This window comes from Phascolarctos cinereus, unplaced genomic scaffold (assembly GCF_003287225.1).
Source record: "Phascolarctos cinereus isolate Bilbo 61053 unplaced genomic scaffold, phaCin_HiC Scaffold_726;HRSCAF=1367, whole genome shotgun sequence".
NCBI classification, from domain to species: domain Eukaryota; kingdom Metazoa; phylum Chordata; class Mammalia; order Diprotodontia; family Phascolarctidae; genus Phascolarctos; species Phascolarctos cinereus.
Genome location: NW_027556098.1, coordinates 371,558,121 through 371,576,255, shown reverse-complemented (window position 1 = coordinate 371,576,255; position 18,135 = coordinate 371,558,121). Strand labels below are relative to the sequence as shown.

General features: G+C 39.5%; 1 protein-coding gene across 4 annotated transcripts in view; it reads right to left on the bottom strand.

Moving 5' to 3' along the window:
- The window catches only part of EYA3 (EYA transcriptional coactivator and phosphatase 3), a 119,787-nt gene that overhangs the window by 48,559 nt on the left and 53,093 nt on the right, over positions 1-18,135 (bottom strand). For 3 of the 4 annotated variants that reach the window (XM_020983295.2, XM_020983291.2, XM_020983292.2), the window contains exons 3-5: positions 12,710-12,753; positions 4,225-4,304; positions 461-527 (exon numbers count right to left, since the gene is read on the bottom strand). In XM_020983295.2, the coding sequence (XP_020838954.1) occupies positions 461-527; positions 4,225-4,304; positions 12,710-12,753 (191 nt within the window). The remainder of the gene's footprint in view (positions 1-460; positions 528-4,224; positions 4,305-12,709; positions 12,754-18,135) is intronic. The other variant, XM_020983293.2, reaches the window with a different exon arrangement.

The following is an 18,135-nucleotide window of genomic DNA, read 5'->3' as shown; positions in this document are numbered from 1 at the left end:
TTATTTCAACCCCAAAAAGCCAGGCCTCTCAGAAGGCTGCTCTGCCTGTGACACTAATGGGCTTATTTCTCCTGTAAGGACCTTCTGTCACAAAGGTCAACAGCCCAGTCGGAGGACAAGCTGGAAAATGTCAGTGTCTGTAGCGATGGTCTTCATTAGCCCCTAGACAGGGCTTAGGCCTCCAGGGAAAGACAGTGATCAAAAGGCAGTGAACCCCTGCCATTACCAATACTTTCAGCACTTCCTAACAGAATGCTTCCCTGTATGACTCCCAGATTAACAGATTCACAAAAACATCTGGCTTATAACAGCACGTACACCTTTATGCCTGGGGAATCATAAACTTACAGAAAAGGAGGGATATGAAAAGATAATTCAATATCCAAAGTAAAGTAAATAAAAAAAAAAAAGAAATCCAGAGGAACAGTATGTGAATTTTGGAAACAGTGAATCAACTTACTTTGCAGAATACATCTGTGAGGTATAATCATTTGATGATCGAGGGATGTAATCGGCACATGTCATAACTGAAATAAAAAAGATCATCAGATAAAATAAACAGAAATAAATTTTCAAGTAAGGTCAAATGGAGTTTTTACATATCCCACAGTACATTCTTTAAAAGCAGTGCAGGAGGGCTGGTATATTGAGGTGGAGAAACAACTGTATTGGAAGTCAAGAGACCTGAGTTTTAGTCCCAGATGTGCCCAAGTGGGGCCATGGGCACAGCCCTTCCCTCCAGAGATCCTCTAGATCCTTAGCAAAATGAGGGGGCTGGGTGAGCTCCTTTGGGCTCTGGTACTCTGTTCCTGCAGAAACAAGCTCAGGAGAGAAGGCAACAAGGACAGAAATATTCTGCACCAATACAGGTTTCAGTGCTTGCCAAATGCCCATATGTTAATTTTCTAAGGGGGTCACACTTTGCATTCACTGCCCTCTCCAATCTGCACCTGTCTCCGCTCCCGGGGAGGTAGCAGGAGTAGCTCTGCCATCTCCCAGATGCCTCTGTGTGCAAAACTGGGAGCCAAGGTCTTGCCAAGAGGCAAACAGAAGGTTTCTAAAACTGCACCTGCCTCTGCTGACTTGTGAAGAATAGGGACATCTGACTTGAATGGACATCAAAACAAGATGGCAGGAGGCAGACAGGGAAAACTATGGCTCCAAAACAGCTTTAGTATCAGCAAAGAGCTAAGTGGAGAACCTCCCTGTAACTCACAGAATCACAGAAGTTTAAAGCTGAAAAGGTCTCTAGAGATCATTGAGTTAATTCGTTCACTTTACAGTGGAAGAACTGAGACCCAGAAGGGAACTTACATAAGGGCAAAGAGAAAATCAGTGGCAAAGATGAGAACAGAGCCTAGGATTTTGGACTCCCAGTCCACAATCTTGCCTCTATAACAAGTCACGGTCTCTTATTTAAAGGTGGCATTTAGGGCTGTCCAATGTCCCCTGAAAAGGGGCCAAAGACAGAGCAGAGGTAAACTAATGTGTAGAGGTAGAAACAGAAGGCCAGACTCCAAGGTTTTCCTAGCACCCCTTGGATGATAGGCCTTTTCTTAGCAACATCCCACTGTCCTCCTGGGGAGCAAACCCTCAATTAAAGGGCAAACATGGCAAAATGCTCACGCCTCAGTGGCAGAAGCAAAATCCTATTGGGTCTCATAGAGCAAGTCCATGCTACATGCAGACTAATACTAGATGTGACAAGCTCTTACTAGAATCCTCAAGAACTTTGTCTAAAATAAGTAAAACTGTGCCCTCTAGGGTAAACAATGGGAAAGCAGACCAAACCGTGCCTCTAGCCAGATGATTTTAAAGAAGTCAAAAGGACCCTTAGTTCAAGGGAAGATTAAAGTCAGGTCAGGGGTGGACCAACGCAAATCAATGTTTGAGTGAATTTATGAAACAGATTCACCAAACAATCGAATTAAGTTTAAGGAGTAAAATTCACTTAATAGGAAAAATTGAGAATGATGGAGGAGGCCTCACCTAATTCTGATGATTTCTCTAAGTTACTTCCTCATGTGTCACATAGTTCTTGGCTTGGGCTGTTACCATGGAAGCAAGAAGAAACCACTCTTGAAAATTTAAAGGCCACGTTCAAAAGTAAGCTGAATAACAACTTAAGTAACCAGAAGTATCTGGGCTGAAATTAAGAAGTGAGGCAGTGAGGTGGCAGAGTGGGTGAGAATGCTGGACCTGAAGTCAGGAAGATCTGAGTTCAAATGCAGTCTCAGATACTTAGAAGCTATGTGATCCTGGGCAAATCATTTAACTTATGTTTTCCTCAGGTTCCTTAACTGTAAAATGAGCACCTACCTCCCAGGGTTGTTGTGAGAATCAAATTAAATAAGACACATACAGTGCTTTAAAAACCTCATTTACATGAACACCTACTATTGAATCAGTTCTAATACTAATTTACACAGGTAAAGGGGCATCACCATAATCTATTTCCTAAGAGCCTTTTAAAAATCTTTTCCCTGAAATATTCCAGTCCTCAAAGACACTATAAAAGAGAAAACAGAGTAAAAATTCTGGGAGCTGTGGGCCAGGGGTTTAATCACATACTTCTCACTGCTCTCAAGAACAGTGAGACCTGGCCCCAGTTTGAAAGCCAGGAAGATTTAATGATCCAAAAGGAATTAACTGGTAAAACACAATAGGAATGTCAAAAGAGAGGGTTAAGAGAAGAATATGGTAAATATTATGTCAAGGAGGCGCCTGTTCTGCATCAGGGATCCTCTAAAGGTTAGTTATGGATTGGATTAGTGTGGCCATTTGGAGAATTAAGGAGAGGAGGAAATACATCCAGAGCATAAAAGCCATCTCAGGAGATAGATTTTCCATTGGATGGAGGCAGGGAACAGAATTCTAAGATAGCGCCTACTGCAGGCATGAAAGGGGACCCTTGGGTTAGATGGGATGTTCTAAGATAGGAGTTAGGAACTCCCAGAGTCTGTGAGTTTTTGATAACTGCATTTCAACATAATGGTTTTCATTTGTAATCCTATGTATTTTATGTTATCCATTTGAAAACATTCAGAGAAGGAGTCCACAGAAAAAAAAAGGTTAAGAATTCTTGTTCTAAGGTAAAGTGGTGAAGTTATCTTGAGTGAGGGGAAGAAATTTTGAAAGGCAAATGTACTACAGAGATAGAATTTTTAAAGGCCATATGATGAAAGAGAAGTGGCTGTTTAGCATTTGTGTCTCCCTCCCTCTCTCTTTTGACACTAGGTCTCTATCTCACCCAGGTTGAAGGTGCAGAGTCCATTCATAGCCCCGATCCCACTAATGAGTAGCAAGGAAGCTTTGACTTGCTCCTTTTCCAAACTGGGCTGTTTCCATCCTCAGGCAGCCTAGTGACCACCCACCCCATCAGGAGTTCATGCTATTGGCACCAGACTAACTGAAGATTCCCAATTGGCTTTAGCCTATCTGTAGCTCAGAACTCTCAAGTTCAAGAGATCCACCAGCCCAAGCCTTCCCAGCAGCAGGGATTATAGGTACGTGCCACCATGCTGGATTGTTTAGTATCAAAGGGACTGGCTTGTTTCTTTTATAAATACTTTTTTTCTCCTTTCAATCTGGCATGAAGCTGAACCCTGTTTTATGTGTTTCCCCTAATTAGAACATGAGCCCCTTGAAAGATATGGATCCATTTGTTTGTATCCTAAGTACTAAGTATGGTGCTGTACATACAGTAAGACCTTAATAACTGCTTCTCTACTTCACTCCATTTTTTGACTGACTGTCCTGTAATGTGTATGGACTTCCTAGAGAAGTAAGCACCCTTGGTTATTTCTGTGATCTAGCAAGGAAGGAAGATAGAAGGGCGTCAGTGAGAGGAGTTTGGTAACTTAAATCTGGAGACTATTTTAGAAAACAAAAGCAGACTTCTGGCTCTCAGAAGACCTATTTCAGATATTTAATGTGACAGCTTATTACTAATTTGCCCAACCTCTCAAATTCTTCTTTTGTCTTGGGCTGCCGGGTTAAGCCTTGAAGCCCTACGAAGACTCACAAGCTTTTCTGTATGGCCCTGCTATCCCTAGGACACTGGCCCCTCTGCTTAGAATCTGAAAGAAATCCCTAAATTGGACTCACTACATGAGAAGCTGGGTGATTTTGTTCTCCATCCAGCAGTCCAGGAAAAGTGAAATTTGTCCTCTTTGCACACAATGGAAATGAATTACTGAAAGGATCTGTTTCTTGGATACTTACTTTCATCTGACATGGTAAGGTTTGAAGCAAGGCTTGAAGTTTCAGGTTTCTGATCACTGCCCTCAGGGTTGCTCACTTGACTGGAGGGAATCAAAATTAACACATTAGCCACCAAATCATAACTGAAATGATTGACAATGCTTAAAGGCTGGCTTCTCCACACCTCAGGGGGAAGTGATCTCAGCCACCACCTGAGATCATAGCAGTCTTGCCTTTCTCTTTTGGAGTCTCTCATGTGCTAATCTATTTTCTATTTATCTGGGGACAATTTGTAACTCTCCCACTTAGTGGTAAGCTCCTTGAGGATATGGACCCTGTTTTTGTCTCCCTGCACATCTCCCCCAAAACACTTGGGATTTACCTACACATAGGAGGAACTCTCTATATTTGTGGATGGTATGAATAAACGTTCCTGGTGAGTCTGGAAGAAACCCCTCTCCAACTTCACCTTGCTCCCTGCAGGCCAATGGGGGCCCTGGGGCTTTGAGGCCCTCAGGCCTATAGGATCTCTTTGTGGCTTCCAGGGAAAAGTTAAGATCGGGGTGCCCAAAGTGCTTTCCCCAGGATTCCATTATGGGGGTTCTGGGTCCCCAAGATGCTGCTTCAAGTCTTGATAGCATACAGAAGCTCCAGAAAGTAGTCTGGTTGGCAATAGGTGTGGAATGTTATTATTAAACCCAGCATAATTACTATATAATTTTTAACTCCTAAATGATTTCTTTTCCATTTAAGAAAGCCATAAAAGCACCATAGAGGTAGAAATGGAAATGGAAAAGGGTCTACTGGGGGTCAAGAGGCTAATCTGTACACAGATTCAAATATACAAGGGCTAAGATTATGTTCCCAAAGCATAACAAGATAGCAGAAGAAATTTGACATAATAGTTAGCCTATGAGTGGGATATTATTCCTATCTCCTGACACTAGCACTGTAAAAGAAACCTATTTTATTATTCCCATCAAATAGAAAATTGATGGAAAACACACACACATACACCAAGCAAGTCAGAGAACAAATGAGGAAAGGCGACTCACATGTAGAACAACAATTGGAATGGGGTAATCGCTGTGCTATGATCTCGGGAAGACTGATACCAGCCCTTACAAGCACAGTCTATTTCCCTTCCAAGTTTCCCCTGTTCCTCCCCACAACTGTCTCCTCTATTTCCCCTTCTATTTTTCTCCACCCTCTCAACACTTCCTCAACTTCTGCTCTCTCTCAGCCCTCTCTCTTGTTGCTTCTTCATGGTCTTGATGAGATGACCATCCTGTTTCTCTAAGAACTAGAGTAGGGGGATCCACAGGACCAAAAGGTTCCAGTCCATGTACTGTCGGCCAAAAAAGAACAGGATGAAAAAAAGAGGTTATGACTGTATAGAGATACTACTAGAAAAAAATATTAGATGTACCCAATACAGAGTCTCAAACATCCTCATTGTATACCCAAAACCAAATGTCAAAGCCCAGGTACAAAAATGACAAATAAAAATTCTTTTGTTCCCTGACAGTCTTGTCCTGAGAATGTATTAGTAAAGCATGGAAGCACAGATTGTTTCATATGATCTCCCAAATATATGTTTTCCTAAGCCACACTGTATCTCAGAGTATTTCATTCTGATCTTTGATAACTTCTAAATTTTCTAGCACTGACAAAAACCTTTTCTTTTTTTTAAACCTACCTCTGCAAATGAGAAAACTGACACTTTGTAAGCTGTCAAGCACTATGTAAATGCTAGCTGTTATATATGCTAAACAACATTTGGACAGCTCAGTAAGGTCCTCCTCAGTTTATTAGCTCAGGTAAGATTGGAGTTAGCACTGAAAGCACTGCTGTAAACCTCATTCTTCAATGAGATGTAAAACTGGTAGATATCACTTCTGAAAACCTGCGAATCTTAGGGGGTAGAGAAGAGGGGTGGGAAAGAAGACACATTTAAAGTCATACTCAAGTGCTCTAAGGAAGCTACTACTTAAGGAATCCTATTATGACTTCTTTTCTTTTTGCCTTTTTTTTTTTGGTGAGGCAATTGAAGTTAAGTGACTTGCCCAGGGTCACACAGCTAGTAAGGGTCAAGTGTCTAAGACTGGATTTGAACTCAGGTCCTCCTGACTCCAGGGCTGGTGCTCTATCCAATGCGCCACCTACCTGCCCCATGACTCCTTTTCTAAAGCGAAGAAATCTTTCAAAAATATATTGCCCCCACTGATTTAGCTTTTATGTAAAAAAAAAAAAGGAATTTTAAAATAACATTTGTTTTTAAAGTGCTATGTACCTGGTTCAAGTATCATTTTCATTTATGATCTTTCATCTTATTTTCAATGTATAAGGCACTGCTCCTCTCAAAGCCACTTTCAGTCAATTTGGTAAAAAACGAGAGCTAATGAAATGTCTTATTTAAATGATGCCCTAGAAATTCAACCTTTGCCACTACTTCTATAATTCAATTTTTTCAAAGGGCCAGGAAAAAGTACACATCAGAACTATTTCTTATATCTGTTTAGGACTCTCAGCAGAAAGTCACTAGGGTCCAGCTACGTCTATCTGCATGTTAAAGGGGGAAAAAAATCAGGTTATTTTAAAAATTAGCAATTCCTTTGAATTCTCCTTGATAAGAAAGCAGCAGTTCCTGAATGTCGTTTCTCCCAGTGATGTTTTCCAGAGTTATTGGTGCCTTAGTGCCAAAAGAACTTTCTATATGGAAAATCAAGGTTAAGTGCTACAGAAGATACATCACATACAATAGTCTCTAATATAAGTATTGCATTTCCTCAGACATCCCAGAAAACAGAATGGTAGGATGGAAAGAACACTGAACAAGGAGTGAGAAGCTCTGGGTTCAAGTCTTAGTATCAACTCTCCTGAAGCACTGTCTGCCACCTCAAAGGAGTGTTAGGGAAAAGTGCTTTGCAAACTGTAAAATGCTATAATCATATGAGCTCTTACACAGAATCCCTATGCTCTCCAAAGTTAGAGGCACTAGAATTCAATTCAACAAACATCAATTGGCACCAATTACATTTAAAGCAACTTGCTAGTTAATTACAGCTAGAATCCTGATAACTATAAGAAGAGTTTGTGAAGAGGATTCAAACTTATCTGCAATGCTGCAAGTGGAACTATATGGGAGAGCCCATCTGTTGCAACATTTGTTGAAAACTCATTCTGTACAGAATCCTATACAAGGCACTTTGGAGAGGGACAGAAGCAATTTAAGAAACAAGACTTTCCTTGGAGTGTCTAAAAATTTAATCTAGGAAGAATGGACATAACACAAAAAATGGACTCAATGCACAGGAAAATGAACACAGCATACAAAGTAGAAAAGTCATGGTGGAAGTTGGTTAGGGTTAATCCAGAAAGGTTCTACCAGAAAAGGAGGTTTATTTTGAATCATGATTGGAAGAAGAATGTCATGGAATAGCAGAAAGAAAAGGGCATTTCAGAAAAGCGAGACAGCCAAAATAAAAGGTACACAGGCAAGAACACTCAATCTCAGCAGGCTGCTATGAGGGAAGTAGTTTTTTTTTTTATTTAAAGCTAAAGTATTTCATCGGTTTACTTCTTAACATTATATAATGAACATGAAAAAAGGATAACATCACAGCTTTTCTGTTAGATTTAAGTCAAAGACATTCACCAAAAGGCATCCACAAACATGACTATTCAGAAAAGTTTCTCTACACCAACTGATCAAGAATACCTGTCTTTAGGGGCAGCCAGGTGGCACCGTGGATAGAGCACCGGCCCTGAAGTCAGGAGGACCTGAGTTCAAATCCAGCCTCAGATCAAACTTGACACACTTGACACACTTACTAGCTGTGTGACCCTGGGCAAGTCACTTGACCCCAATTGTCTTTAAAAAAAAAAAGATTAAAAGAATAACTGTCTCTAAATATTATCCACCTAGAAGGCACTGGCATAGATTTGAGCTGAAATTAGCATTTTCCCCCAAAATAAAGCCTTAATTTAAAAAGCTAGCTTATATTAAATGAAAAAGAAGTTTAATATAGCTTTCAAGAAGCAATAATAAATGAGAGAAGGCATTGATGCGAGTCAATAAACACTTATTAAGCACCTACTAAGTTTTGCTAGGTAGGTACTGTGTTAAGCACTGAGATATGGAAAATGGTCTTTTATAAGTCACAGTAAGAAAACAATGTATATTGAACTTCCACTTACTCAAAATGGGATTATTTTCTATCCTTCAACTTTGGAAATTCAAAGAACAACATATTATAATTATAAACTCATGGCAGAGGACTGTACCCCCCCTCCTCCATCTCGGCCCCAAAATCCATGCAGCCAAGCAAGGAAATATCTCGGAAGAATTTGAAAAACCTGATAGTTGGATTAGAAGTTCTGTTTGTAGTTTCTTGTTATGAACCATAACAATACTATGCTGGACACAGCAGAACTAACTCACTTGTGTGATACCAAGATAAGCAAAACCCACTGCTCTTGAGGAAGCCTTTCCTACCGAGAGGTCAAAGTTGTTAGTGAAGCACCCTGACTTCTATGTCAGCTTACAAGTACGGTGTATTGCGGGCTTCCTATAGGGCCAGTGTTCATTCTTAGCACGGTTAGGCCAAATCCATATATCAAATGATCCTTCTCCAGGTCATACTAATTCCATGCCATCTATAAAATCTATGACTGCAAAAACTTTATAATCACTTCTATCATTCAACCTAAATTGTGATCAATAATCTGTGCCTGAAAATAGCCCCTGTAGTTAACAATAATAGCACACACAACAATCCGATTATAATCCCTATAGTCACCAAAACATTACTGATCCATTGTAGGCCCAAAAATGTTTATAACCATAATTTTTCTCAATCAAATTCACAGCCAGATGTGCACAGTACAAACAGCAACTTAAAAACCACGCCCCTTCCCCTACTTCTTACAGAACTACTCTTGGGGAGACATTCTATCTGCTTAGTGCCAATAAAGGCTGGTATTGCCAAACTGTTGCTCCATTAAGGTTTGTATCTGGGAAATATCGCATTGCAGAGCACAGCTGTTTATTAACCGAACAGAAAATAAAGTTATGCTTGTGACAACCAGTGAGTTTCAAGGTCTTCCAAGTCATATAAAAACGGACCTGCAAAAGCATTTTAAGTGTTTTTCAGTTGCAAAGTTAGAGCTGAAATATATCATCAAACCAACTGCAAAAGCACATATTAACTATCTTTTGTGATGAGACCGGGTACTCATATATAAAAAGAAACTTTAAGACATACGTAGCTTGGGGCAGTTAGGTGGCGCAGTGGATAGAGCACTGGCCCTGAAGTCAGGAAGACCTGAGTTCAAATCTAGCCTCAGACACTTGACACTTACTAGCTGTGTGACCCTGGGCAAGTCACTTAACCTCAATTCCCCACCCCCGGCAAAAGACATATGTAGCTTGTTGGCCTTGTCCCACATCATTTCATGATTTGATCACATTTGAATTTCACAAAAGATTCCTCTGCTAATTTTATAGGAGGCCTTGCTTATATTCCTCCCAAACTCAATCGCATAGTCTTTTAAAAGATATTTACACAACATTCTCCCTCCCTCCCTTTGTCATAATATAAATGCTGGCTGGCTTGTCTTCATCCAGGACAAGCCTGGGGAAGTGAGTGCTCTAAGTCCTCAAGAGCATGACTGACTGTGTCTCCATCTAAAAGCAACTGTATTCTGGGTATATGTTAAGACTCCATGGCCCAGGCCAGGCAGATGGAGGCAGGGTGGAAGGGGGGGGGCTCAGTGACCATACCCAAACTGAAGGATGACAAGGAGTAGGACGGCAGCAGTAAGGCAGGCCAGCCTCTTCCAGAGTCCTGGCTCCTGTGCTCAGAGGGCTGAGCCAAGGCAGCTCCAGGGCCGACTCCTGCACAAGCCTGAAACTGTGCCATAAATGGCAGGGAACACAACCATCACCAATGTCACAATCATTACCAAGTGTCCCGAGACAGCAGAGAGGACATGTTATGGCATAACAGGAAGTGATGTGGTGACAGAGCACCACTACAGACTCCATTTGAGAAGACCTAGGCTCTAGCTCCAGCTCTGACATCCTGCAGGCCCTAGTGTAATTACTCAGCTTCTCTAAACTTCAGTTTGTTTCCTTACGTGTAAAATGGGAGGACTATATCAGATAATCTTGAAGATCCCATCTGACTCTCAAATCCTGCGATCTAGAGATTGGTAAGGAGAAAGTAGGTGTTGACAAATGACCCTGAAGACCAGAAAAGAAATGATGTTTTGTTAAATAGGAGAGTCATGATCAGTCTTTGTGATGAGCTGAGTTGTGAGGGGGTAGGGGCAGATGGAAGCTTACTCCAGAAATCTGTCCCTGGAGTCTGTCCTCAGTCTCACCAGTATTTCCCAGAACGGTGTCAGAAGCCAAAGGAAAGAAGACTTACAGATGGAGATGGGAAGGAAGGAGAAAGTGACAGGATGGGAAGGAAAGGGTGAAAAGAAAGGAAAGCATCCAAAGTGTCTTGGAAAGAGTGCCAAGTCTGGAGTCAGAGGACCTGGGTTAGAACTCTCATAGCTACTCACACCACCTGTGTGGCCCAGGGCGAGTCACTTAACATACAAGGAGACCTTTCTTCATCCGTAAAATAAAAGAATAGCAACAGCAACAGCAAATAAGAGCAGCTGGTTTTTATTTATCCCTTTAAGGCCCCAAGCACTTACACCAAAGGCTACTGGCAGGGAGACAGGTGAACTGAGATGGACTTGGAGAGCCTCTGTAACTTGCCCAGCATCCTAAGCCAGTGCCTGAGGCAGGATTCCCATCCAGGGCTTCTGGCTCCAGTTCAGCACTTTATTCTCTTTGCAAATTTCCTTCGATCTTAAATTCTATCACCAGCCAGTCCAAAGAAGCAACATGCTCAGTACCCAAGATGTGAGAGAGAAATAACTCTGAGTAGCCCCAAGGTAGAGATTTCATACTTCTAAAACATGTGTAGAACTACAAGCTACTTGAAAAAAAAAAGTTATAAATGTGAAAGTTATTTACCAGAAGCACAAAGCAGGAAAGAAACTCTTAGATTTACAAAAGGTCACAATTTTTCAGAGCACCAAATGCCAACACTGTTATTCCTAAAGTGGTCATACTTCATTCTTACATACTATTCCCCAAATATTCACAAAACCCTATGTATTAACATTACTTAATGGATCCTGTTGGAGAAAAAAAGGAGATGGGGCAATGTTTTTAACCCCCACTTTAGATTTAGAGGGGTTGGAGGTAGAGGGAGGCCTGTGATTTTACGGGCTTGCAGGGGTGGGGAATTCCTGGATTAGGAAATCACCTCTACCAATGAGGGCTGGTTACCAAATGTTCTCAGCAATTTATGAGGGCTGCCTAAAGCAGAAACGTTAAGTTATTTGCCCAGGATCACATAGTAACATGTGTCAGAAGCTAGACTTAAACCCAGGTCATTCTGGCCCCTAGGTCACCTCTACTAACTAAAAAGGGAAAGCCAGGCAAAGACTTAGAGAAATAAACAAGGAGAGAAAAAAAGAGGGATAATAACATATCACCACTTATATTTGTACAGAAGCTTCTATCACCAAAGCTGTCATGCACATTACCTTACTTATTCCTCATAAAAATCCTATAAATAGGTAGAAAATGGTATCAAGTCAAGACTCAATTAGCTACACACTCATTTTGGGCTCTCTTCCTCATAAGGTCAAGTATGGGTGGTGTCAGAGTATCTGAATGCAAGGTGGGGGAGGGGTGGCTCAAAAAAGAGGGAAGTATCTGAGAGTAGCTTTGTGCAATACTTCCTACAACTTCCTCAGCAGGAAAGAAGGAAGGCAGAGGAGGGCAAGGGATGATTGAAAAATCTTCTAAGAAGCCAGAGGTCTTTGTAGGCTTCAAAACCATATGGTTCTAATATCACAACAGGCATTTAGAAAGTAAATAAAAATAGCACTCTGAATTGGTCATGATACTGGTAATGAAAGGATTAAAACCAATTATTAAAGTCCTGAAATTTTCCTAGTTTAGTTAGTATTTGAAGTATTTCATGACCAGATTTGTGTCAGTATCCTCAGTGAGATACAAAGAACCTTTTCTGTACCTCCTTGCCAAGTGTTCTCCATCCAAAAAATGGAAACAGCTGCTTTAAAATATAATTGCATCCTTTTAGTCAATGCCCTTCCCCCATCCCATGGCCCTGGACCAAAAAAAACCTAAAAAGGTAACTGGAATAGACACCATTCCTATTAAATAGTCAACAAACACTATATCCGTTGATAATCAGTAAACAGAGGTGTAGGGGAGAGAAAGTTTTCTTTGAAGATAAATGTCCATCTTAAACCAAGTTGTTTGGCAGTATGAAGTAGATAGTAAATGATAAAGTATTCGATCTGTGACATTATTCCATCTAAATCAGAGCATACACCATGACGAGGTGGGAAAGCAAAAGTAATAAAGACAAGGTTGGAACGGATTATAGAGAAGTTTAACTTTACCCACCTCAAAGTCTGCTCTCCCGAATCTTGAATCTTGGCTTTCTTCACCTGCAAAGACAAATTGATAAATGTGCACCAAGAGAATGATCTTTCTGGCCCAGACAAAACCTAGGGGTTACAGTGGTAAACTTCTGTTGGAAACTAATTATTGATTTGCCTATTATAAGATTCTATTTTGAGAGTAAATTTAATTAGTCCCAGTGTTTGTATACTGTGGCTAAAGAAACAAGCTACTCTAACTTTTGGCTGGATCCAAAAAAATTTCATATCATGATGATGATGATGATGATGATGATGATGATGGTGGTGGTGGTGGTGGTGGTGGTGGTGGTGGTGGTGGTGGTGGTAGCGGTGATGCTTTTTGTGTAAATTCTGATTTCAAAGCTAAACTTTCACCAGAAAACAGATTCATCAGACTAGCAGTGGGAACTCCAAGATACACATCACAGAGACAGTTATACAGAATCATTAGTTGGAAAAGACTTTAGACATCATCTAGTCCCACTTCATTTTGAACCCTTACTCATTCTAGAGATCAGAAAACTAAGAAACTTAGAAAAAGTCATTTGCCCAGGCTCAAACACTGACTCACAGATAAAGTCAGGTTTCCTGACTCCCATTCTGCTGCTTTCTCTAGTAGATCATCTCTGCTGCCTCCAACAGTGTATAGTCCAAGAAGAGTTTTCTATTTGTAAGTGAAAGAGGCCTACTGAAGGCCTACAAAACCACAATTTTTTAAGAAAAAGGACACAAATTCTGGCTTTAAACCCTGTAGAATTATAGAATTTTAGAGGAAGGAAGGGAAAATCAATTAGTCCAACCCCTTCACTTCACAAAAAAAAGCAGGTGAGGCCCAAAGAGAGGGACTTACCCAAGGAGCCATAATGAGCCAGTGACTGAGCTGGTTCAAACCCAGGTCTTCAGACAGTCAAGTAAGGGTTCTTTTTGCTACACTACACTGCCTGTCTTTTAACTACCATCATTTTTTCCCTCCAAAATTATTTTAAAGTTAAAAAATAATTAAGAGTCTATCAATAAGTCTTGCCTTGCATTTGAAAGTTTTTAAAAACCAAGTTAATGTTTATTCCCCTAACATGACAAGTACAGAACATAAACTGGTGAGGGGCAAGGATTATATTGTTTTGTCTTTGCTCGCCAAAGCTGAGCACAGACCGTTTTACATAATAGGCAACTAAGAAATCTTTTTATTGAGTAGTTGCTGAATGAGGGCATTAACAAGAAAAGCATCTAGCCAGCAACCTACAGTGTGAGGAAAATCATTTGAGAAATATTCTGGCAACCACATTCCATAATTCCTTCTCTTCTACATTTCAGCCATCGAGGGACTCTGAAGACCTTCCTGACTATAATACAGCCTACCTACAAATGGACTGGACGACCTCATGACATAGCACAAACATACAGTTGTCTCAGATGGAAGGCACTGAAGTCTCCATTTCCATCCCTCTGCCTGAAGTACAAATCTCTTCTCTTAACACTACAGAAAGGTCATTGTCATATTCTGAACACCTCCAGGAATGAGACACTCATTCAATACTGCAGTAGTCTGTTCTCTTTTCTGAACAGCTCTAACTGCTAGGATATTCTACCTTGTACTGAGACCAAATGTGCTTCTCTGTAACCTTTACCCCTAGGCTAGATAAAATCTAAGGATTTTTCCAACTCTACCAAAGTCTATTTTCTCCTTGCTAGAGCAATGATATGGGCTAAATTTTAGGACGTTTAAAACATGTTTATAATAGGAACTTACTACTATTTTACAGTTAACAGCTATACATGAGGGTGTCTTTCTTTTAAACAAATTAACAAAAGTACAACAAATTACAGAAGCCCAGAGATAGAAGGGACCTCTGAAGTAATCTAGTCCAGCCAGCAGCCAAACACGTATGCCTGACAAGTGGTCACCTGGCCTCTGACTGAAGATTCTAATGGAGGAGAATATGCTACCAGCCTAAATGCTAAGCTTGCACTACTGTATCAATAAACACTGCTAAAATCCAATCTGCTTTAAGTTTGTAGCAAGCTATACTGTCATCTCCACTCTTTTAAAAATTAGGAATCAACAGTTGATAAGATTAGAAGGGAAATAGTTAACTAGAAAAAAAGACATTGCAGCAAGTTTCTCTGATGAAGGTCTCATTTTCAAGATATATAAGGAACTGATTCAGTTTTATAGGAGTAAAAGCCATTCCCCAATTGATAAATGGTCATAGGATATGAACAGGCAATTATCAAGGGAAAAAAATCTAAGCTATCTATAACTATATGAAAAAATGACCCAGATCACTAATAATTAGAAAAATGCAAATTAAAGCAACTGTAAGGTCCTTCCTTATAACCATCAGATTGGCAAAGTCGACAGAAAGAAAAGTGATAAATCTGGAGGAGCTATGGGAAAACAGGCAAGGAACTGTGAATTAGTCCAACCATTCTGGAAAACAATTTGCCACAATGCTCCAAAAATTACTAAACTGTATACTCTATGACCCAGAAATATGACTACTGAGCCAATACCTCAAAGAGACGAAAGAGAAAAGGGATCCATACATACAAAAACATTTACAGCAGATCTTTTTGTAGTGATAAATTGGACACTGAGGGGGTGTCCATCATTTGGAGCATGGCTAAAATAAATTATGGTAATGAATAAAATGAATTATGGTAATGGGATAACATTGTGCTATAAGAAAAGATGAAAAGGATGGTTTCAAAAAAACCTACAAAGACTTGTATGAACCAATGCAGAACAAAGTAAGAAGAATCAAGAGAACAATTTATACTAAAACATTACTGTTATAAAAAGAAATAGTAGTGAAAGACTTAAGAACCCTGATCAACACGATGCTCAACCATTATTCTGGAGGACCAATGGAGAAGAAAGCTACCTACTTCCTGACAGAGAGGTGATGGGCTACAGAATGAAATATATGTATTTACCATATGATAGAGTAAAACTGATAAAATTTTTAAATATTTAAATAATTAATTTAAAAATAAGTCCATTATAAATGAATATAAACAATATTATTATATTTTCCAAAACAGAAAAAAAATAGTAAGAGTACCAATGTTGTATATATTTTCCAAATTTTTTAATATCTAGCTTAACAGTAGACAATTGGATATCTGCTTCTTCATTTAGTCTTTTGCGATATATTTTGTTTGAAATACATGAAGAAAACTCAGCCTTACACAAATCTATAATCAGAAAAAGGAAGACTATTTTGATAACCTTTTCAGATAACTGTGGAGATTCTACTCTGGTATTATACCATAACTCCCCAAGTGGTAGTTTCTTGAGGGCTCATTACAATGTGGAATCATACTCTTTTACATTAAAATCCATTGGTCTATTTTGTAGATCATATTGTATCATATTGTAACATTATATATCAGTCATTTGGAGAATACTGATTCACTGAGTTATTCAGATCTTCCAAACACTGATACATTTCATTATACAAAATCAAAAATCATATTCATTAATAAATATCACCATTGACCTCATCAGAAAAGTCTTGAAATATTGAGAAGTTGTCAAGTTCACAGTGGGAGATAAAAGTTTCCCAAAATTCTAATTTTCACTTGAAATACTGAATTTTATCATTGGCAAAAAGCCTAAAATTGTTCTCCTTGAAGTGAAAGGTTAACTTCATTTATTTTTGAGAAAATATTCCAAATCTACACAATTATAATATGTGAGCTGTTCTTTCAAGTACAAGTTCCAGAGGAGGAAAAAGGCTAGTTAAGTTACTCAAACAAATGCTTTTCCTGAAGACAAACATGTACTTGGATATGCAGCAAAACTGTTCTTTGCATATGTATTCAAGGGTCAAGGTTTAATAAAATTAATACATTTTTACTGCTTCGCCAAGGACTCTCTGAAGTGAAACTGGGGAAGAATACAATGACTACCAGGACAATTTGGTGCCAGAGCCTTGATTTGTGCTAAGGTAGCAGCAGCTCTATAAGCCATTACTCCTGTATCTTCAGTGCAAACGTCAACACAGTTATTCCATAACAAACTATGAGATTCAAAAGTTATTCAGTACTGATTATTTCAGCACCACTTGTGTTTGTGGTCAAGTGTTCAAACAGAAGAGCTTCTTCAATAACTACTGGATCCTGACACCAAATAATACCAGTAGAGTGTCAAGTCCACCACATTTGCAGATTCATCTATTTGTAAGATAAAGTATAATTGTGCAGGTTAAGTTATTAACTCACATTTCATGAGTGCAGCTAAATTTTTCATTCACTGGTCATGTAGCCTCTGGAAAACTCCACTGTGTACTCAAGAGAGGAGAGTGAAAAAGTCAAATGCTCTTAGTAGTTAGTAGAACTAACGTTCTTAATGGTATTACGGAAATAGTTTTGACCTCACAGACCTCCTGCAAGGGTCTTCAGGACCCCTAGAGGTTCCCAGACCACACTCTGAGAGCTGCTGTCTTAGATTATCTTCCCACATCAGTGTTCTTTCAAGAAGTCCCTGAGGCTTGGAGAAACCACTGGGCTCTCAAAGGCTATGCTACTGGAATATAAACTCTGGAATGTCCTCCACTAACCTAGAAAAGCCTCAAATACAAGCTCAGGGCCAGGCTCACTACCAGAGGGCTGGCCATGGGGAGATCACATTAAAAAAAAAATAGTGATTTATGAAATCATCTATTAAAGTGTGGTGGGATTAGGAATTAGGAGCCAAAGTGGAGAACACCACTGGAGCACAGATCATGGTGCTGATGCTTGAAGTAATGAAGTAAACATTAATTATATTTTCTCAGAACTGGATGAAATCTAAAAGATCATCTACCCCAATGCCTTCATTTTACTGGTCAAGAAACTGAGACTCAGAGATGGGGAAGGGACTTGAATGAGGTCATACAGTATAACAGTACTAGAGCCAAGAGAATACCTAAACAGTTAAATTTAGAATAGCTCAATTCAGGATCAAATGAGTTGACATCTATAAAGGGCACTATAGATCTCAAAGTGCTACATAATGGCTATCTATTATTATTATTATTATTAAATATTTTAAATTTTATTAGCAGGTAAGGCCAAAAGATCAACAAGTCCAACAAAATTCCCACCTAGCTACCTTTTCTCTGTGCTGAGCAACATCCCTCCCCTTCAAAAAAAAAAAAATCTCAGAAACTTAGATCTGGAAGAGATCTCTGAGGTCCACTGGTCCAACCCCCTATCTGAAGCAAGAATTCTCTCAATCTTATCCCTGCAATTAGATGTTCTTTAACACTTAGCTCAAGAAATGCTCAAAGTTGATTTAACCTATAGAGGAAAGGTAAAAAAAAAAAAAAAGATGTCAGACAGGCCCCAAGGATGATAAGATACAATAGGGGGAAAAATTCTAAAACCAGAGATACATAGCATGGGGTACCAAAAAACCTAAGT